The sequence below is a fragment of the Brassica napus genome, chromosome C8, assembly GCF_020379485.1.
Source record: "Brassica napus cultivar Da-Ae chromosome C8, Da-Ae, whole genome shotgun sequence".
In the NCBI taxonomy this organism is placed as follows: Eukaryota; Viridiplantae; Streptophyta; class Magnoliopsida; order Brassicales; family Brassicaceae; genus Brassica; species Brassica napus.
Window position 1 is genome coordinate 6,121,547 of NC_063451.1, and position 22,588 is coordinate 6,144,134.

Sequence of the window (22,588 nt, forward strand, 5' to 3'; positions counted from 1 at the left end):
CTCCCTAAGCATTTTGACTTCGTTTTAATCATTGTTCTTAATTTAGTCTTATTTGTATTCATCAACACTTGTAAACCCTTTTATATTAATATATAATCCTTTTTTGTCAACTTTAATATGATTACATCATTGGTTTTCTAAAGATATTGTTAACCACAAGTTATTATTCTTTAACTTTACAAACAAACACTAGCAAATTCTTAGTGTGAGTTTTAGGATCTACACAATGAATAGACCGGAGGTGAAGCTCATGGAATAGCGAATGGGAAGAATCAGGAGGCGAAGGAGTAGATATGATTTGTATGAGATCTAGTGGAGTTGTTTCTGGAGTTGATGAAGGATGAGGAGAAACAACCATGGGAGGTGGCGGAGAAGAAGAGACGGTGAATGTAGATGAGGAGACGATGGGTGGCGACAGTAGTAGAGGAGCACACTTGGCATCGATGAAACAATCGGTAATGGTGGTGGTGCCAATGTGTCGTTCTTCAATCTACAAAGGCAAGGAGCACACTTGGCATCGATGAAACAATCGGTAATGGTGGTGGTGCCAATGTGTCGTTCTTCAATCTACAAAGGCATCACCCCTCTCTTCTTCTTCAACTCAAGCATTGGGTATGATCAGAATCGTCAGCATTGATATAATTTCAGATCTCAGAAGATAATGTGCGAAGAAAAGTTATCCACAAGTTACTAAACTATTTGATAATTATTTAGTTTAATAATTTATTTTCAACAAGTTATTTCGGTTACATACAAGGATAAAAATGCATTAGTATATTATTTCCGTTTCACAAAGATTTTTCTTTTTTATTTGAAGTATTTTAAAGAGATATGTTTTAAAAACAGAAAAGTACAAATTATAAGGTATACTCTAGCTATTTAAATTTTTTTTTGTTGGCCGGGGAAACAGTGAAACAGTTAAATTATATGGTATATTAATTTCCCATTTAAAAAAATTAGAAAAAGCACAACTGAAACAGGAAACTATCATAAAATTTGGACAAAGACCATTTGACCTCTCTCCTTTTCCTCTGTTCTCTCTCTAGAATCCTTCACAGAGGAAAAGACGATGAGAAGAAACTTCAACCCGGTAACTCTCCGGCGATACTCCGCCCTAGGTTGGGCCCTCCTCTCCGGCGTCGCACCTTTCCCTTTGGTGGTCGGCCGGCTCTTGACTCTGACGGCGCGTCATCTCCTTGATGCGGTCGTTGGCTTTTGCCTCCGGATACCATGCCATCTTCTTCGGTGGTGGTCTGTCGGCACTTGGCTCCGCCTCGCATCGTCCGTTGATGTTGATGGTGGCTTTACTCCGGGGTTTCCTGGATTCCGCTTGATTTTCTCTTCTCTACGCTCCTTCTGTTTCAAGCGTTCCTTACGTTGGTTGATTCAACGTTAAGGTTATTAATTGAAACTTTCTACTGGAAAAGGAAATCCTTTTGGTTTGTTTCAAAGCGTCTTTACGGTCTTCTGTTGTTGAAAACGAAAGCTGTGGTTTAGAACTCTATCACTTTCAGATCTCGTCATGGCGGTGCTCTTTGAACGGTGCCTGTTTCCGGTGTGTTTCCGGTGGTAATCCGATTAGTAGCTCCGGCGATGACGTGCAAGTCTTTGAAGACGGATGGATTCTTTGTGTGGCATGTGTACCACCTTTGTCGAGAGTTTAACACGTGGCCTAGCCATGCTAATCTCTAACGCGTGGTGTCCGTATGGGCCTCGTCTTCCTTTGGGCTCTTTTGTTTGCTGGGCCGATCGTGGGTCTTTCTCTGTATTTTCTTACGTTTGGGATTTTGTATTGGGTTTTCAATGTTTAATAATAATATAGATGACAAAAAAGAAAAACAGGAAACTATCAATTAGCCAACAGAAAACAGGAAATATAACACTATATCTGTTTCCTAAAGCAAACCAAGGGATTAATCGATCTCCTTCGTCCCCTCCGTCGCTGTGAGTTTGTCTCAAATCCTCTTCCTGAGTTACCATCTCTTTCAATTCGAATTGATCACCTAATCGTGATTTAGGTAAAATCGTAATTGATTTGGTATGGTGGATCTGATCAGCAATTTGGCAGATGAGATTCTTGGCAAAATCCTGTCTTTAGTTCCGACAAAGGTTGCTGCTTCCACATCGGTTCTGTCCAAGAGGTGGAGGAATCTGCTAGGTCTTATCGACAGCCTTTGCTTTGAAGAGCCAGAAGAAGCAGCAAGTGGTTCACATCGCTTCTTTGATTTCGTAGACAAGACTTTTGCGCTGTTAAGCGAATCTCCCATCATCAAGAAACTCTCTCTCTCTCATATTCCTACAAGTGGTCGTGACGATGATTACTCCCGTGTCAACCGTTGGATTTGGACTGCGCTGGAACGCGGTTTATCGGAGCTACACCTGCACGCCACCCCACGCTGTCACGGTGTTTATCTATCGAGAGAGCTGTTCACGAGCAACACACTGGTGAAGCTCACACTCTCAGGTGAATATGCTCTTGAAGTCAATCGTGTTTTTCTTCCAGCGCTCAAATCGATTTCTCTCTTATCAAACTGGCTTGATGGGCCCAACTATGGTCGGCTCCTTGATGGCTGCCCTGTCCTGGAAGACTTACTCATAACTGAAACTCATCGTTGGGCTCTGCCATGTTGCGCATCTTTCGTGGAAAGTGCATCCCTCAGGCGTCTTGTGATTACTGTTAAGCTTTCGGATACTGAAGACACCACTGTTTTTTTAAAAGCACCAAGTCTTGTGTTCCTTGACTATTCTGGTTATGTCACCAACGTGTATGATTTTGTCGATTTGGATATGCTCGTCGAAGCCAGGCTGAATCTCATGTTATGGGATTCAAGCGTCTATGATGAGCATGATGATTATTATGATTGTGACAATAATTGTTATTTTGATGATGGACGGCCGGAAGGTATATCTGCTGATATTACAGGTTTAGTTGCGGGTATAAGCAACCTTACGACCCTTCACTTGTCTCCTGAGTCTCTTGAGGTCAGAGTTTTATTCTTCTACTTTCTTTTCTTTTTTTTTTGGTTTGTTGAGCTAGCAACTTATATGTGATGATCATATATATATATATATATATGTCAGTTGTTTCATCTCTGGACGATCGCACCAATGAACAAATTGATGAACTCTTTGTCTTTGACTGAAGTATTGTTGATACTTTACGTTTATTTTTTCTGTTGATGTAGGAGCAATTCCAGTTGAAATAAGAAGTCACAGAAATTTTCAATCACTGCCTTACTGGTTTAAATATCAAATGAATCAGTTAATAGCAAATTTTGTAAATATAATTGTGTTTATTGAATTCATATTGGTTTAAGATTATGGAAAATAGATTACATAAAGTGATTCTTATAAAAATTAATAAGTTTTGTGTGAAAACTCCAAAAGTATAGCTTTTTGAAATACTGTAGATAGAATATCATTTAGTGGTAGAATAATCTCATGTGCAATGGTGCATTGCATTAATATAGACTCATTTGTAAGTAATGAATTAACTACCTTTAATGGATTTTTAGGCGTAATTAAAAATCAGTGGCAATTCCTCTAATATACCGGGTTATAAGAGTATTTTCATATACAAATGATTATGTTTTAATAATATACTAGAACTTGATCTGCGCCCCTGCACGGATGTTTGATTTAACTTGTGTTCAACATAAACTCATAAACCACTGGTTTTATTAAAAATTTCCATGTATATATTTTATATTTTGTAATTTACGTAGAGTAGAATATATTATTTTATAATATAGATGTTTGATAACAATTTTTTATTTTTACATAATATTATATCAAAATAGATGGTAGGAGGAAAGAACATACACTAGAGGTGGAAGAGATATGATGAGTGGTGACCGTGGCGGAAGAGAAAATGACGGCGGCGATGAAAAAATCAGTAGTAGTGATGGTGACAATGATATGCTCGAAGGGAGTGAAGAAGAAAAAAATGACGGAGTTAAACATGATCTGCACAATTAACATGATACTATATTGTTATATTAAATAAATAGTATTGAACAATTATTTTATACTAGTATGATAACAATAACCATAATACATATTATGTTAGGAAAAAAAATTATTTGCATTGTTGCTGAGAGAGAAAAATAATGAGGATGCAACGAAGAAGCACAAGAGGCTAAGAGAGGAAAAGAGTGGAGAAGAAAATGCAGAACAGAAACAAAATAAATAAATAAATATTGTACTATACTATACTTTGACAATAAAATAGAATAAAATAATATAATATTTACAATAATTTATGCAAGAATTAATATATATTCTTAATAGAAATGGACTGTTCATTAAAAGAAATTGTGTGCAATAGATATAATTTTTTATCTTTAGAAAACTCTAAACAGACGAGTCATTTCAATGTAATTTTTAACATTTTCATGACTTTACATTCTATTTTATTTGTTACAACAATATATAATTGAACACACAAACAGAGAGAATTGATCTGCTTCTCAATTGCAAACCAACATCTGATTCAGGGATGGTGATAAGTCGTGATGGTGCTGAAGGAAAACACAATGAAACTACTAGAGAAAAGTGTGAAAAGAGATACAATTTGCCAAAGAATAGGAAGAGAATCGTAATATACTATACTATGATTATAAATAGAATAATATATTACACAAAATTTATGTTTATCTTTTCCAATTCAATCAATTATTTGACTATATACTTCTTAAACTCGTAAACTGGATCTGCAAAAACAAAAACAAAGAAAAAACAATTTAAGTGCATGTAATTCAGAGTGGGATGGCTTCGAAATTGATTAGATAGATTACTATGTTAGGTCATTTACAAAGTTTCCAGAAGTATCGAAAATTAAAGAGATGGTGGGCTCTACAATTTTTTACGTGCAGGTTAGGATATTTTGGGAATTATACATAAAATATGCACAATATCGTACACTAAGAACTCCTATGGTCAGAATCTTATTTTTTCGTGTTGCTATAGACATGAGGCCAAATTTCTCTTTTTAATAACAGTTTTATGTTCTTCGTTGGAGCGATAAGATGATTCCAGAGATTTCATATGAATCAAAAACCATAAAACCAACTACTTCCTGTATAAAGTCAAATAACGGCTTCCTATGGCTTCCTACGTCACTTTTTATTAATAAATCCAACTTAAAGGTAACTGTTTTTTATCAAAGACAAACATAACATGATTTTAGACACGGTTATATAATAGTCAGTTTTTTAAAAGTAGGTCCAGCAGTTAAGAGTGATTCTATTTTAATAATATTGATATCTAACTACGCAAAATATATGTTATGCATGATAACATTACGAATTAAATTTCATTCTTCCAAAAGCTGATGTAGATGTCAGATACCGTTTAAATATCTTGTTTCATCAGTTAATATATGATTGACCCGACCATAATTTAACTAAAATTAGAGAACCGGTACCGAATCCGGTCCAAACCGTGATATTTTAGGTATCCGAATATATCTGAACAAAATTTATATACTTAAATATATTAATTATTTTTAAAATTAATATCTAAAAGAATATACAAAATATATAAAACGTTTTTAGGTTGTCAAAAATATTTGGAAATATATACAAATAGTTATAAATACATGTTTAAAATGGGTAAACAATACTTATAATACCTAAATACTTAAAATATCTATTAATTTCCTAACCAAATATTTAAGTTAAACCAATTTTTATGTTAAGTTTAAGTATTTTGGCATACATTATTAAAATTTATAAGTTATATATTATTTAATTTTTAGATTTTGAAAAATTTAAAGTATATATGAACTTTAATTTTTGAAAAAAAAATAAATATGTTATCCGAACTCAAACCTGAACCAAACCTTCATGGATCCGAGTCGAATCAAATGGTACTCGAATGTCCACCTGCAATCAAATGTAAAAAAAGTTATTGATAACGAAATGTATATTTTTAAAAAAAAATTACTCAGCGCAGGGCGCATGTTATAATCTTGTTAGATATGTAATTTGATTAATTGAATATGTAATCATGTTTTATTACGGTATTTATTTTGCCAACAATTTAAAACAATTGCCAACGCTTTTGAGTCCTTTATGGATGTCTTCCACTTTCTTCTCCAACTCACCGTATCTCTTCTCCGTAGTCGGTGTCGTGCCTTGGTGTCGAAGGGCCAAAGGCGAAAAGAAATATTTTCTCCAGAAATTAGTAATAAACATTTCACATATATTTAATATATATAAATATCTATGAAGAACCAAACATAAAATTTCTAAAAATTATATAAGCTATTAAGTTTTCTAAACAAAAAGAAAAAACATATATACAAATATTCAGAATTGTCTAAGACTATTTGTAATATTTAATTAAATATATAGTATGTTGATTTAGATAGGCTAAACTAAAAGGCAACTTAAAAATGTATTATAAAAGGATTGCAAATAAAACTACATGAGCTAAGATTGATATACCTCTAAACTCCTCTGTAATCAACCTCAACTTCTTCCAATGAATCCAACTCTTGTATTATTGATTAACCAAGCAAACACAACCAGGAAACTAGTCTCAAGAGCTATTGAAATCAGTCACCACAATGACATATACGATCAACTGTCTAATACAAATCTTCCATAGGTTGCACACTAATTTCTCAGTTCTAAATGCATAAGACGACAAGAGAGAAGAAACAATCTATTTAAAACTTCCGCTTCCTCTAACAGCAAACCTTCTGATTCAACTTTACATGTCAGCATTTTCTCACTTCTTCCTTTGACCCGCGTGGCCGAATGCATCATCTTCTTCAACCTGGAATGGTTAAGAACATTAGTTCATGTAAGTGCACCAAGTCAAGATAGATAGAGGGAGACCTGTTCCAAGACCAAGCCTTTAAGTACTATCTCCATGTCACTGAATGCTCTATCGTTCCAAGCAATGCCAACTCTACGGGATATCATGCCTTCAAAATCTTGAATTGGGTTTGCATATCCAGATATCGTAGAAGCCTTTCTCAACTGCATTTAAAGTCACATGTGAAAGCATTAAGAATGATAGATTAAGTCAGGTTCTTTGCTGAATTCAAGATAAAAAAAAAAGAAGAAGTTAAACATGTGATGCAGATTTCTATTATACTATAACCAGATTAGGTTGTTGATTACCTGAGCGAGCTTACACCATCCGCTATTAATGTCACTCACAGAGAAAGCCTTGTCTTCCAAAACAGGGTCTACCACAAAGATGTTCTGCAGGGTGATGTTAAGATAGATTAGAAACTGAGAAACAGAGTAAAAAAACAGATATCTATGTAGAATAAGAACATCAAACCTTGGTAAGAATCATTACTGCACCATCTGGTGTGAAAGTTTTGACATTTGACAAGAATTGAGAACCGAGATTGTGGTTTGCAACATTTGATGTGGTAGTTGTAGACGTGGTGGACTCTTTGCCTTGATTCTTATCCCTTTCTCCACTGCCTTCACCTTCCCCTTGAGCATCATCACTAGAGTCGGGAGCCTTTGTCTTTGTCGTTTTTGAAGATGGTCGAGCAGGTTTTGGTTCTTTGGGGGTGACTATGTGTGAAAGGCAGTACAAGGAAAGGCCTTTGTACAGAAACTGATATAACCTCCACTCACCATGTCTTTCTTTCTCCGATTTCTGATTCGTACAGAGGTTATGAGTAGTGGATCTAATATACTGCTGGTCAAAGGGTATCAGTTTGTGATGCTGTGCATGCCACTGGCAGTCCATACCATACTCAGAGGTCAATCTCTTGTGAGTTGGAGGAGGTTTAGCAAAGAAGAACCAATCCCGGCTTGTGTAAGTTGGTACGTAGCTTTGCCGGAAGACATCTCCCGTATCCAGGGTTGGAATCCCAGAATCAACTCCATCAAGTTTGAGAAGGAGGCAAGCAAACGACAAGGGTTCTCTTCTGTCCTTTTCCAAGCCATCGTAAACTTGGTATGCCTTTGTTTCAGAGGAGGACCATAGTTCAGAGAACTGGAGATGGTTGCTACAGCAGTAATAGACCTCTTCTTGAGGAGACTGAAGAGCTACTTCACAACCAAACAGGGCACACCTGTTTCTGAAGTTACTAGGACATGTGTATTGCCCGTTGATGGTACCTTGTGGTTGAGGTTCCACAGCTTGTGGTGGATCTTGTATTGCTTCAGCAGCTACTAATGGTTCTGCAGGCTGATTTAGATCAAACAGCTGCAAAGAAAAATGAATGAAACTAGCTCAATCAATCCTTAAAGCTTGCGACGAGGAAGAGGAGACATAACAAAGTAACCTAATTCAGGTCTGAACCGGGTCAATGACCGACCAAACCAGTTTTTCGACCATTGATTAAACCGGAACAAACCGCAATTCAATTGTCAAAACCTGTCGAAATCAATAACCGGAACAAAGAATCTACGCGCCAAACTCCATCGATATCATATTCGCAACCTTAACGAATCCCTCACCAACAAATCCTAATCGAATCCTTGTCCACTCTAAAACCTAATCGAACAATTCAACATTCAAATCTTGGCTACAAAAACCTAATCGAACAATTCAAGATTCAAATCCTTAGCTACAAAAACCTAATCGAATGAACATCTATGAATCGATCGATAAACTCACCAAACACCTCTTCTTCTTTGGAGTAGCTGAATCCATGGCTTGGATTAGAAGTAGATTGAGGGAAAAATCGTGGTGGCTCTGAGGAGAAAATCTGCAGAGAGTACAACGATTTGTGAAGTAAGTAACCGTTTTGTTTCGGTGCGTCTAATGGCGAGGGAGATACAAGAGGGAATGATTTTGTATCTTTGGAAATTTCCTAGTGCTTTTTTTTTTTTTTTTAAGAAATTAAATGGATGATCGTAACATATTGCCAATCCTACAAAGTTAAACCATACCATCATTGGTTTTAACTAAACCGATTCTAACCATTTAAACCAAATAATTGCATAACAAATTAAACGTTATTGCAAATATATATAATACCTTGCATTCTAATATAAAATATTAAAATAATCGAAAACAACTTAAAATTTAGATTTGATTTGGTTTATTCTTAACAATTTTAACTCTAAAAGATTTTCAGGTAATATCAAGTTTTCATTAATTAAAACTATATACCCTACTCTTAATAAACAAAACAAATAAACCGCAAATACATGAAAAATCTATATTTCAACACCAAATAAAGAGAAATGGCCTTAGATAACCATACATCAACTTTTTCTTCTCATTTTAGATCTCAAGGCCCAAAATCACAAAAATATTTTATTTAATATGGATATTTACCATTTTACCCTTTTCTTTTTTAATTACATAATACATTTTTTTTTTGAAACTTACAAACACGACGGCTCCGCCGTTTCTCATCTCTGCCATCATCATCTTCGGCATTGCTCATCTTCAGCGTCGCTAATCTCCGTTGTCATTATCTCTATTGTCATTATCTGCGTACTTTCCCTCAGCCCCAATCGTTGCGCCGTTATAGGTTTTTACGTTGTTTTTATCAAAGGTATTTCGTAGGCACGACAAAACTGATATCGCCATCTACGATGATGTCGTCTCCAAGGTCTTTTCATTTATTTGCTGCTGCTAAATCTAAATATGTGATTTCTCTATTCTCAAATCACTCATATGTAGGGTTTCTTCTCACTAATATTGTAATCTGTCTAAATTGATTGTGGAACATCATCATATTGTTTCTTGCATTGTATTGAATCTCAATGGTCAAAACTCAGAAATTCTGGATCATGGATTCATTTATGATGTTTAATGAGGAGAATTGTGTATTACTTCATCTTGACACTGTCATTGCATCTCTGTTTTTTCTGGAATAATTAAATCAATCTATGATTCAGTCATTGTTAGTTTTTTTTTATGGCTACTTCATCTTGAGATTATATTGGATCCTCAATCACATATAAGGATTGGTGCCTAAGCTGTGTGAAATTGGTTGCGGGCTTGATGCTTAAAATGCAATCGTCTAATTCAGTTTAAGTGTTTATGGTTCACACTGTAGGACTCTTAAAATATTTAAAATGTTTTTGCATTTTATTTGTCGATAGAAGATTTTAACAACATGTATTGTTTGCTTGGTTTTTTACAATTTTTCAATCACGCCATGGGAAAGCTTACCTCTTTAGGTGTAAATCAATCTACTTTCAAGTTTTATTTGGGCTTTAGTCATCCTCCTCATTGAACATTGCCTTATTTTGTGGTTAAAGCTCGATAGGACTAGTTATTTGCTAGTAGTCCTTTGGGTTTTGTGTGGACAGAGCCAATGTGTATGCTGAGAAGAAAGAAGATAGAATGATGATGACTGGACTGCACACTGTTGCCGATATTTACTTCGTTAAATGCGGCTCTTATGTTGGATGGAGATATGTAAGAAGAAAACATTCAGTGCTCCTGTTTTTTTTTTTTTTGGCTTTTGCCTTTGCTTATCTAAATGTTTCTTGGCATCAACCTTTTGTTTGTAAATCAGAAGTTTGATTTTGAGAAGAACCAACAGTACAAGGAAGGAAAATCGATTCATGAAAGGTAAGTAAATGACTAATCCCAATCCCTGGTTTTATCTTGTTTTGTTTTGACAAAGTGTTTTCTGAGTTGAGATGTGAATGTGTTTCATATTCTTGACAGGTACAAGATTTGATGCCCAAATGGGAACAACTACTGGATAGCTAATGACATTTTTTTATAGTCAATGACATGTGTTTGTTTATAGCTAATTACATTTGTTCGTTTGTAGATCAATGTTCTCTACTTGTAGAAAATGAACTCTATTTAGTGACTTTTGTACCCAGTGAATTTGTTCATAGAGTTTAACTGTAGCCAATTAACTATGTTTGTTTGTAGATTAATGTTTTCTGTTTGTTATGTGTTTTCTGTTTTGTAGACAATGAAGTATATTTAGTAACCGTTGTAGCCAATTAATTTTCTTATAGATTTTGATTATGTTGTTTTGCTCTGCTTGTTTTGGAAGATTTAGTTCCAATTTAGGATAGCCGTCAACAACAAAGATTGCCTTACATCCCTTACACGCTTTGGAAGATTTATTTCAAATTCAGGATAGCCATCCATAACAAGGATTGCCTTAAAATTTTCTTACACGTTTTATTGAATTGTTTTGGAAGATTTAGTTCAAATGTCTCTCATTTACAGTTGGTTAACATATCACATCCTTTCTAACATTCATCATATATAATTTAGGTTCAAATAAATTTATGGGTTTACTAGAGCCGACGATTCACCATAGCTTAGCGGCTAAATTATTACTCTTATGATTCTTGTATGGCACTTGCACCTGTGTTTGATTACCCTTGGAATCATTACATTTTTTTGTTTTTTAGTTGAATAAAAACACAGTAATCTATTGATTTGGAAACCCACCCAAAACATATCATATCCTTTCTAACATAGATCATATTTTTTTTTTTTTTTTTTTGGAAACTCATCAAGAATATATAACATGCTTTCTTATTACATTCAGAAACCTTAAAATGTTCAGTAAGCTAATTAAACTTAGGCAGTGCTAGCCCTGTAGGGAATGAATTTCCCATCGTATTCCTATCATGCGTAACCAAGCAAAAAAATATTAATATCGGATCTTCTGGAGTGCTTTCCTAAAACTTTACAAGAAGCATATATCAAATTCTTAGTTTTTGATTTCATTTCATTTTTACTTAAAACTTTGCTGAAAACACATAAATATATTGTTTCAAAAACCCACCCAGAACATATCACATCCTTTCCAAAACATACGTCATATATAATTTAAGTTTAAACAAATTTATGTTTTGATTATAACAGACAAATCATCGTAACCTAGTGGCTAAACCACTAGTTTTACTAAACTTGCTTGGCAGTTGAATTTGTCTCGATTCACCTCGGAATCATTAGTTTTTTGTTCTTGGCCCTACTGGAAAGAAGATGCAGAGGAAACTACCCGAGATGAAACTGGAAAAGAAGAAGAAGAAGCTAGATACTACGGCTTCACCAACACAACACTTAAGGAAAAGAAAACCCAAAAACGGAAGAAGCTTTCTGTTGCTCAGGCTTGTTCTCAAGGAATAATAGTGAGTAGAACTGTTGATGCAGAAGCTTCTTTATTAATGAAGACACATGGTTAATGGCATGTAAGGGCAATGGTGATCGTTAACCCCAGAAACCCGACTGGTCAGTATCTCAGTGAAGCTATCTTAAGAGAGATATTGCGATTCTGTTGTGACGAGAGATTGGTTCTTTTTAGAGACAAAGTGTACAGCAGAACATATACAAAGATGAGAGACCCTTATCAGCTCCAAGAAAGTAATCATTATCCTTTGTGATCATTATTACTCTATGGAACACATGTGAGATCAATACTTTGTCTTTAAAATATTTTGATGGAAATTTTAGATAACATATATGCTTTATAATAATATCACATTAAGATTTTCTTAATAAAATTTCTGAATATGCTTCAAGGCATACTGAAACTTCTCATACTCTCACAAATTCATTGATGTTTCTACACTAACTGATGTAGTTTTACGCATCATTTAAACTTTGCTAGAGAGAAATACACTAATATATTATTTCTGGAAGCCCATCCAAAAATTTACAAATGCCTTCCAATGTCTATAACATTTTTTCCATATTTTGGTTTTGTGAAGACATCCAGAATATGTAAAATCCATTCTTGTTACATTTAGAAATCTGAAAATTTTCAATAAGCAACATAAATCTCGAACAACCTTGACTTAGTGGCCGCACACAATGATGCCATTTCCTAGACTTTTCGGGTTCGACAGGTGGGAGATGTAAATTGCTTTCTTATCTTCTTTTTTTTCTCAAAATTCTACATCACAATTTGAAATCTTTATTTTTTGATCTCATTCATTTTTTAGTTTAAACATTTCTAAATAGAAAAAACACTAATATATTATTTCTGAAAGCCCATCCAAAAATTATCAAATGTTTTCCAACTTTATAATATATAATTTAGGTTTAAATATATTTATGCCTTTGATTATAACATATTATTCTCCTCAGCCTACTGGCTAAACCATTACTCTTACTAAACCTGAAAATCACATGCCCCCGCGTGTTCGATTCCCATGAAATCCGAACGTTTTTTTTTTAACTGAATAAAGCTAATGGTTCTATTGTTTTACTTACATCGACAATCAGTTATAACACCTTTGGCCTAGTGGATGCACACTATGATGCCCTATCCTAGATTTCATGGGATAAAATGGGAGATGTAAATTGTTTCCTTATCTTTATTTCTCAAAATTGTACATCACAATTTTGAAATTCTTAGTTTTTGATATCATTTCTGGTTTAAACTTTGCTAGATAAAAACACATTAATATATTATTTCTGGAAACCCATCCAAAAATTTCCAAATGCTTTAAAATTTTTAATATATAATTTAGGTTTAAGTAAATTTATGTGTTTGATTACAAGAAATGAGTCTCTTCAGCCTAGCGGCTAAACCACTACTCTTACTAAATTTGAAAGTCACATTGGAATCGAGACATTTATTTTTTTTAATTGGATAAAAGTTCTTGTTTATATATTTATATTTACATCAACAAACAGTTATAACACCCTTGGCCTAGTGGCCCCACAATATGATGCAAGGCTGTGTCTACTGTGGAGAGAAGGACAGATTATCAATCGGTATTAGAATGAGAGAATGGGGAATGGAGCAAGGCTGTGTCTACTGTGGAGAGAAGGATGAAACCAGAAATCATTTGTTCTTCGCTTGCCCATATACCTTCACAGTATGGAAGAATGTTGCAGAGAAATTGCTTGGTGCAGCGATAACGCCGGACTAGGAAGATACAGTTGCATCCTTGCTACGCCCGAATGATTGACCATGGATTTTACCCACTTTTAGCCATGGTTTATAAGTGTTTTAATATATATTTACTACGATATAGAGTCTATTTAGAGTATTTATAGGTTTAGCGACAATTTAGAGGAATGTGGTGATTTTGGTGTCTTTTGGAGCCTTTTGAATGCAGAGCTGCACACACGCGTCAGATGTTTAGCTATGGATGAAGACCTTTCCACCGTTAGATTGAGCCCATATTTTGATACAAGATATAGATTTGAGTTAGCTTTCCAATGTCACCGGTTTGAGGTCAATCGCATCCTGTAGTAGACGTTATGTCCGTTTTACTGAAGAGGGGCCAGTCTGCCTTGCGAGAGGAAGTTGTCGAGGAGACGAAGGACTGTCGATCGACGGTGCATCCTTGCCATTGATCGACAGTGATGCCGGAACGTGGGCCAAGCATATTTCAAGACAGATTGAAGTCCAGAAGCCACACAAAGTTACCAAAATACCCATGGACGACCATAAACCCTATTTATGTATTTCTAAGCCATTGTTGACGGCTACAAGCTTTCTATTCTATTGTTTCTCTTAGGTTAGGAGAGAAGGGAGGAACTCCTTCAGAGTCCTTCTAGAACTCCTTTGGTTTTTATTATCTATTCTATTGCAGTTTTATATCTATTCATCTATGATTTCTGTGACAAACTTCATGCTTGAATATATTCACCTGTTAGGTTTAGGGTTCAAATAGGTTATGAGAGATTAACCCCAAATGTAGAATTGTTAGGTTGTGATATTCATCAATAGGATGTTCTTACTGCTTGTGTTCTAGAGTTGCGAACTAGAACCCTGATCTTAGAATCATTAGGCACAAGTGATAGCTTGGTTTTTTCTATGAATAGATCCTCACTGAACTAAGATTGCTATAAACAAGTGATAACTGATCTAGGAACCCTAGTGAGTACTTTATCAACCCGCAGGCAAAGCTTGCTAGAAGCGTGTCGATCGATATTCCAATAGAATAATCGATCGACGTCGTGAAAGGTGTATCGATCGATATTCTTCTAGAATAATAGATCGACACTTTCTAATTGATCGACAAACGATAGTTGAGATCATTAGATCTAGTCAATAGACGAATCTAGAAAGTGAGAGCCAATCGATTTGTTCTTTATGGTTGAGCTCTTTAATATCTTGCATACAACAATTAGTCTCTATATCATTATAATCCTAATTACCTGAATAGAAACCCTAAATCTAGCAAACCATCCTTCCATCAAACAACTCAATCAATCAACCGAGCAACTACCTTGCTCACCACTGCTATTTATATTTAAATTATTAGCCTAGCTTAATCATACAACTATTAGATCTTTTGTGTGTCCTAGCTCCTAGTGAATTCGATCCCTAAGTACAACAACTCGAACTCTTATTTGAGAGAGTATAAATCACTCCTTAGGGTAATTTGAGTGATATCAAATTTGGCGCCGTTGCCGGGGAGCTTTGATCGCCATTAGATCTTGTTTAGTTAGATTTAGTCTAGGTTTTATTATTGTTTGAAAAACTGATAAAAATTTTTCTTCTTTTTCAGGTACATACATATGAGTACTAGAAGCAACAAGAAAATAATACTCTTACAAGTAGAGCCACTGGATTTGGAACGCGTGATCCATAAGTCTAAGAGGGCAGTCGACACCCTCCAAGCAGCGACTGGCAGCGTAGAAATACAAGCATCGATCGACACTATTCATCCCGCGTCGATCGACTCTGTTCACCCGACGTCGATCGACACTATTCAACCAGTGTCGGAAAACACTGTTCATTCCGGTATTGTTCATCGAGGTGTTGTTCATCCTGGTACTGTTTATCAAGATACTGTTCATCCCTCGTCGATCGATACTGTTCATCCCCCGTCGATTGACACTGTTCATCCGGATACTGTTCATCACAACAATGTTCACTGTGACACTGTTCACCGTGACACCGTTCACCGTGACACTGTTCATCCGGTAAAAACAACACCACTTGCGGGGCGACAGAGAAGATTGAAGTGCTCATACTTAAAGCTGACGAGAATGGGATGTTAAGAGACGAAGAATGTCGCACTTGCAACAGCGCATGACAGTTGATTAGTGCTCAGGGTGCTCTGTGATCCTTGATGTGATTGTTGTTGCTGAGATAAATGATTTTAATCTGAGCCGAGTATAGTATGATTGGGTAGGTCAAGACACCTTCCAGGGTCTTCTTCGTGAAGATCCCAAAAACCACATCGGAGAGCTTGAGGATCTAGTTTCAAGGAGTGAGCAGAATGAAATATCTATGGACCACATACTCTGTAAGATCTTCCCTTATTCTCTCTCTGGAGATGCAGTCCGCTGGTTCAGACAGCTGCTGCCAGGATATCTAACCTGCTAGGAGGACATTACAAGTGCCTTCTTCAACAAATTTATCTATGAAGCAACAGCAAAATTAGAGATTGAGATGAGATCTATGCTGGGATATATGGTAGAAGATGATGAACAGTATGGATCTGGAGAGCTGAGCAGAGTAGACGAAGCTGATATTAGTGATCCGACCTCAGCATCGAACGACGGTACGACCTCAATGTCGATCAACGGTACGACCTCAACGTCGACCGACGATACGACCTCAACGTCTATCGACGGTACGACCTCAACGTCGACCAACGGCACGACCTCAACGTCGATCGACGGTACGACCTCAACATCGACCGATGGCACGACCTCAACGTCGATCGATGGTACGACCTCAGCGTCGACCGACGGCACGACCTCAACGTCGATCGACAGTATGACCTCAGAAAAAATCGACAACACCATCTCAGCATCGATCGACAGAAACAACTGTTGCCGATTGACACCAATTGAAATCCCTGAAAGTTCGAGTTATCCTCAGTACAGTGCAGACTCGTCACATAAGAGCACCGATGTATCAAGTTGTGATCTTGTCACATATGTAGACAGAGAAATCACTATGGAAGATTTCTTGGAGAAAAGGATGAAGCACAATCTGAGAATCTGGATCAGAATTTGGAGAAGAAGCCTGATGACGATCAGCACACTTCATAAAAGGATTTGGAAACTTCGCCAGAGGCTAGCATTTATCGACATCATCCACAAGACATCGATCGATACCCACCCGATTACATCGATCGATATCCACCTGATGATATCGATCGACACCCAGGGTTGGATGAGCTATCAGGATATATATTTGAGCTGGAACTGATTGTGGAGAGAATGCACGAGTCTGAGACCTCACATCTTGCCGTCTCTAAACATCAGAGACCACCTATTTGGACAGAAGAAGCGGCTGGGTTTCACAAAAGAGTGAAGAGGATACATGATCATGTGAAAATTGTGGTTCCATGCGTTGTATTTGAAGCTGAATTTCCTATTCCACCTGATAGAAGTATGGAGTTCAACTCTTACATTGAGGTATTGGATGATCATCAACACGTAGAAGCTTCTCAGAGAGGTTTGCGATTTAGAGATGAACTCGATAAGGACTCAGAAGAAACAACATCGATCGACACCGGATACCATCAGACGACACCACAGATGCAATATCGAACGACATTAACAAGCTGGCATCGATCGATGCTACCACTTCTCCATCGATCGACACTGGGCCCGTATCAGAGCAGAAGGAGTTCGATGTGTGTGGAAGTCTTTTTGACGGAGAAACCACCACACGATCAGACAAGTCTGGGTGAAAGAAGAGGAGGAATTGGAAGAAGAGAAAAAAGATTAAAGGCGATCCTCGGTTATCATTGATTCCTCACTTCTCAGATGGTGTTAGGAAATCCAGAGTGCGCAACAGATGCTTCTCACAGCCATTTGCAAATATTCGAGCACTCCTTATTGCTGACATGATAGACAAAGGAGAAGAGTCTACGGAGGAGGCTTTCACAAAATAATGAGAAAGCTTGAGAGAGTAGACATTGATACTTGTTTTGGAGCGAGTTCTCATTCTCATCCGGACTGAATCAGATCTCCAAAAGTTAAGCTAAATGACTATAACAAAGCACTGAGTGGGAGGCAACCCACTATTAGATAATTTCATCCAGTTTAGTTTAGATTATTACTGATTTCATTTGATACTTATTGAAGGTCAAAAAAAAAACAGATCCGAGTAGACGATTATAAAATCGACTGATGAGAGCATGTCGATATCGATCGACAGTACATCACCTGCAGCGACCGATGGTAACTTATTTCCATCGATCGACACTTAACACGGTCAGGTATATCATTCTAACTTGTTAAATTGTGTTCTTATGATTAGTTCTCACCATAACTCCGAATGGATATACACTGGGGACAGTGTAATTTAAGTCAGTGTAATTTAAGTGTGGGGGAATGTTGACTGATATCTCGTTTATTGTGAGTCTTATCAAATGTTTTCAAAAAAGAAAAAAAGTTTTATCGACTCAAGAAGGGGATTATGATCAAATACAATTTGATTGCTACTCTAATCACTCTCTAGCACCATCTAGATTTACTTATTGCAGGATGTATTAGATAGAAACACCGCAGTGTTTCACGTAATGCTAACATCCACCTGCTGAGAATGTCTGGAGAAACCAAAGCTGACTTCCAACTTTAATCTACTCTACTTGCTTATTTTGGGGCTTGGTATACATTGGATAGGAGTCTTCCTGCAAGTCTGGAAGGTAAATGTCTGTGTGCTTCTAGTTCCCTTCTCTCTCTCTCTCTCTTCGGCATCTTAAGATACAAAAGATTGAAATGATTTCCTAGAAGAGGCAGAAGGGTAGGAGTGTCTCATGTGACCCCATTATTCTAAGTTTGAAAGGAATGATCACACATTGTGGAAAAGAGGGGTAGAAGTGTCTCCTGTGACCCCGGTATTCGCTACAGTTTGTCAAATAGAGCTACAAAAGTAGACAAGTCAATAAGATGAACAAGATGAACTGCATCAGCATCAACATTCATTGAAATTGATACTATAAAGATTCAGAGAAAAGAGAAAAAAAGGAAGAAAGGAATCAGAGAAGACTACCTTTGTGTTAAGAAACTTGCTTGAGTAAGATTCCATGTCCCTTGATTGATACTCCAAAGACGTAGCCTACACATCTAGTTTTATGCAGAAATGAGGTCAGCTAAGGGGTACGTCTGGCGCTATCAGTAGTGTTGTGTGATGGTATGGTGACTAAGCTAGTGTGTAGTATATTGAAAGCATCCAAGGTTAGTAATGATTCACTTCCACCTATCATATTTGCAGAAGTGAGAGTACTGATTTTAAATTATGTGAGTCCCCGCTGTTTTCAAATCTCTTTCATAAGACTGTCCTGTGTGTTTTGCTTGAGGACAAGAAAAAGGGTATGTCTGGGGGAGTTGATAGACTATGGATTTTACCCACTTTTAGCCATGGTTTATAAATGTTTTAATATATATTTACTACGATATAGAGTCTACTTAGAGTATTTACAGGTTTAGGGACGATTTGGAGGAATGTGGTGATTTTGGTGTCTTTTGTAGCCTTTTGAGTGCAGAGCTGCACAGATGCGTCAGAGGTTTAACTATGGATGGAGACCTTCTGACTGTTCGACTGAGCCAATCTTTTGACACAAGATAGAGCGTTGAGTTAGATTTCCAATGCCACCGGTGTGAGGTCAATCAGAATCCTGTAGCAGAAGTTATTCCTGGTTTACTGAAGAGTGGTCAGCCTGCGTCGCGAGAGGAAGCTGTCGAGGAGATGAAGGACTGTCGATCAACGGTGCATCCTTGCCATCGATCGACAGTGATGCCAGATCATGGGCCAAGCATATTTCAAGACCGATTGAAGCCCAGAAGCCACACAAAGTTACCAAAATACCCATGGACGAACAGAAACCCTATATATGGTCGATTGTTATCATTTATTCCTCACTTCTCAGATGGTGTTAGGAAATCCAGAGTGCGCAACAGATGCTTCTCACAGCCATTTGTAAAGCTTCGAGCACTCCTTATTGCGGAGATAATAGACAAAGGAGAAGAGTTTATGGAGGAGGCTTTCACAAAATAATGATAAAGCTTCTGAGAGTAGACAATGAGACTTGTTTTGGAGCGAGTTCTCATTCTCATCTGGACTGAATCATATCTCCAAAAGTCAAGCTAAATGACTATAACGAAGCACTGAGTGGGAGGCAATCCACTATTAGATAATTTCATCCAGTTTAGTTTAGATTATTACTGATTTTCGTTTGATACTGATAGACCATGGATTTGACCTACTTTTACCCATGGTTTATAGGTGTTCTTACTCATAATTATTATATTATAGAGTCTATTTACTATATTTATAAGATCAGGAGTGATTTGGAGATAAGTGATGATTTTGGAGCATTTTGGAGATATTTGGAGCAAGCACCCGAGATGACCATCGAGCTCGATAATCGGTCGATATTGAAGAGAAGTAATCGATCGATGTTAACATCGTGATGTCGATCGATAGCGAAGCGTGCAGAAATCCCGTTTAGTAACAGCCGACTTGAAGCCCAAGTCTTCACCAATTTACAAGATTACCCCTGACGAGTTTTAACCTAACTATATAAGCTTTGCCACCATGTTAGAGGCAAAGTGTGCTTTATTATTTTACTAGTTTTACAGCAAAGGTTTTCTAGGATTTTGATAGATTGGAGAGAAGATCCAAAATTATATTTGTGATTGGAACTCCACTGATATCTATTTTATTATTCTAATGCAGTTTTTATAACTAATTGCTGTCATGAATTGCTTTGCCTTGTCTGAGTAGTTCCTTTGTTAGATTTTAGGGTTTAAATAGGTTTGGAGGGATTAGCCCCAACTATAGATTGCTGAGAAGTGATAATCCTCTTTAGGATTGTGATTTAATGCATGTATCTAGATTAGCTACCTAGAACTTGCCCTTGGATTCGATTGATAAAAGCGAAAGCTTTAATCTCATCCTGAAAACATTCTAATAGAACTATGTTTCTTCCTACGAGCAAGGCGAGAGCTGATCTAGTAAGCTTAGTAATCTATTATTCAACCCGTGCATAAAGCTTGACTAGAGCGCGTCGATCGATATCACACTTGAATAATCGATCGGCGGGGCAAAGGTGCATCGATCGATATCCCTATAGGATTGTCGATCGACACTTTTTATTGATCAAAATACAACAGTTGAGATCAATAGATCTAGTTAATAGACGAGTCCAAACATTGCGAACGCTGATGGACTTGTTGATCAAGAAGTTGAGAATTACATTATCATGCAAGTAACTCATTAGGCATCTGTAGGATTATAATCTCAATTTTCCTGAATAAAAACCCTAAGTCTAGTTATTTCCTTAATAAGCACCAAAAACCTCAACCAGTCAATTAAGCAAATACTTTGCTTGATCTCTAAACTGCTATTTACATTTAAAACCGTTGAAACATCCAACTTAACAAATCATATTAGATTTCTTAGGTTCCCTATCTCCCTGTGAATTCGATCCCTAAGTACTACAACTCGACCTCTTATTTGAGGGAGTATAAATCACTCCTTAGGGTAATTTAAATGGTATCAGATACTTATTGAAGGTAAAAAAAAAATAGATCCGAGTAGACGATTATAAAATCGACTGATGAGAGCATGTCGATATCGATCGACAGTACATCACCTGCAGCGACCGATGGTAACTCCTTTCCATCGATCGACACTTAACCCGGTCAGGTATATCATTCTAACTTGTTAAATTGTGTACTTATGATTTGTTCTCACCATAACTCCGAATGGATATACACTGGGGAAAGTGTAATTTAAGTCAGTGTAATTTAAGTCTGGGGGGAATGTTTACTGATATCTAGTTTATTGTGAGTCTTATCAAATGTTTTCAAAAAAAAAAGTTTTATCGAGTCAAAAAAGGGGATTATGATCAAATACAATTTGATTGCTACTCTAATCACTCTCTAGCACCATCTAGATTTACTGATTGCAGGATGTATTAGATAGAAACACCGCAGTGTATCACGTAATGCTAACATCCACACCTGCTGAGAATGTCTGGAGAAACCAAAGCTGACTTCCAACCTTAATCTACTCTACTTGCTTGTTTTGGGGCTTGGTATACATTGGAAAGGAGTCGTCCTGCAAGTCTGGAAGGTAAATGTCTGTGTGCTTCTAGTTCCCTTCTCTCTCTCTCTTCGGCATCTTAAGATACAAAAGATTGAAATTATTTCCTGGAAGAGGCAGAGGGGTAGGAGTATCTCATGTGACCCCATTATTCTAAGTTTGAAAGGAATGATCACACATTGTGGAAAAGAGGGGTAGGAGTGTCTCATGTGACCCCGGTATTTGCTACAGTTTGTCAAATAGAGCTACAAAAGTAGATAAGTCAATAAGATGAACAAGATGGACTGCATCAGCATCAACATTCATTGAAATTGAAACTATAAAGATTTAGAGAAGAGAGAGAAAAAAGGGAAGAAAGGAATCAGAGAAGACAACCTGTGTGTTCATAAACTTTCTTGAGTAAGATTCCATGTCCCTTGATTAATACTCCCAAGACGTAGCCTACACATCTATATTTATGCAGAAATGAGGTCAGCAGAGGGGTACATCAGGCGCTATCAGTAGTGTTGTGTGGTGGTATGGTGACTAAGCTAGTGTGTAGTATATTGAAAGCATCCAAGGTTAGTAGTGATTCACTTCCACCTATTATATTTACAGAAGTGAGAGTAGTGATTTTAAATTATGTGAGTCTCTGCTGTTTTCAAATCTCTTTCATAAGACTTTCCTGTGTGTTTTGCTTGAGGACAAGCA

At 36.7% G+C, this 22,588-nt stretch overlaps 2 protein-coding genes and 1 long non-coding RNA gene across 4 annotated transcripts; 2 read left to right on the forward strand and 1 right to left on the reverse strand.

Annotated features, from left to right (window-relative positions):
* The first annotated feature begins 1,807 nt into the window (after nucleotides 1–1,807).
* On the forward strand, nucleotides 1,808–3,206 carry LOC106398928 (F-box/LRR-repeat protein At1g48400-like). Its single transcript, XM_048766672.1, has 4 exons — nucleotides 1,808–1,944; nucleotides 2,058–2,982; nucleotides 3,082–3,144; nucleotides 3,186–3,206. The coding sequence occupies exons 1-4, from the start codon at nucleotides 1,823–1,825 to the stop codon at nucleotides 3,204–3,206; spliced, it is 1,131 nt and encodes a 376-aa protein (XP_048622629.1). The 5' UTR covers nucleotides 1,808–1,822.
* A 3,275-nt stretch (nucleotides 3,207–6,481) lies between these two features.
* LOC106451199 lies at nucleotides 6,482–8,808 on the reverse strand. Of its 2 annotated transcripts, XM_013893082.3 has the most exons (5): nucleotides 8,599–8,808; nucleotides 7,300–8,184; nucleotides 7,134–7,217; nucleotides 6,846–6,989; nucleotides 6,482–6,783 (listed from the first exon to the last, which is right to left on the reverse strand). In XM_013893082.3, the coding sequence occupies exons 1-5, from the start codon at nucleotides 8,632–8,634 to the stop codon at nucleotides 6,736–6,738; spliced, it is 1,197 nt and encodes a 398-aa protein (XP_013748536.2). In that variant the 5' UTR covers nucleotides 8,635–8,808; the 3' UTR covers nucleotides 6,482–6,735. The 2 variants fall into 2 exon arrangements, with proteins under 2 accessions (XP_013748536.2, XP_022574937.2); XM_022719216.2 differs by lacking the exon at nucleotides 6,846–6,989.
* LOC106400233 lies at nucleotides 8,794–10,765 on the forward strand. Its single transcript, XR_007327761.1, has 2 exons — nucleotides 8,794–10,359; nucleotides 10,460–10,765. It is a non-coding gene; the product is annotated as an uncharacterized LOC106400233 (long non-coding RNA).
* The last annotated feature ends 11,823 nt before the right edge of the window (nucleotides 10,766–22,588 follow it).

What these genes read in the sequence shown, in the direction of transcription:
- LOC106451199 (XM_013893082.3), bottom strand. Translation starts at nt 8,634, where the DNA reads ATGGATTCAGCTACTCCAAAGAAGAAGAGGTGTTTG. An exon ending in CAAAGAAGAAGAGGTGTTTG is followed by an intron (nt 8,185 to 8,598) that starts GTGAGTTTATCG and finishes TTTTCTTTGCAG; the next exon opens with CTGTTTGATCTAAATCAGCC. An exon ending in CAGTAATGATTCTTACCAAG is followed by an intron (nt 7,218 to 7,299) that starts GTTTGATGTTCT and finishes ATCACCCTGCAG; the next exon opens with AACATCTTTGTGGTAGACCC.
- LOC106398928 (XM_048766672.1), top strand. Translation starts at nt 1,823, where the DNA reads ATGACAAAAAAGAAAAACAGGAAACTATCAATTAGCCAACAGAAAACA. An exon ending in CCTTCGTCCCCTCCGTCGCT is followed by an intron (nt 1,945 to 2,057) that starts GTGAGTTTGTCT and finishes GGATCTGATCAG; the next exon opens with CAATTTGGCAGATGAGATTC. An exon ending in TGTCTCCTGAGTCTCTTGAG is followed by an intron (nt 2,983 to 3,081) that starts GTCAGAGTTTTA and finishes TATATATGTCAG; the next exon opens with TTGTTTCATCTCTGGACGAT.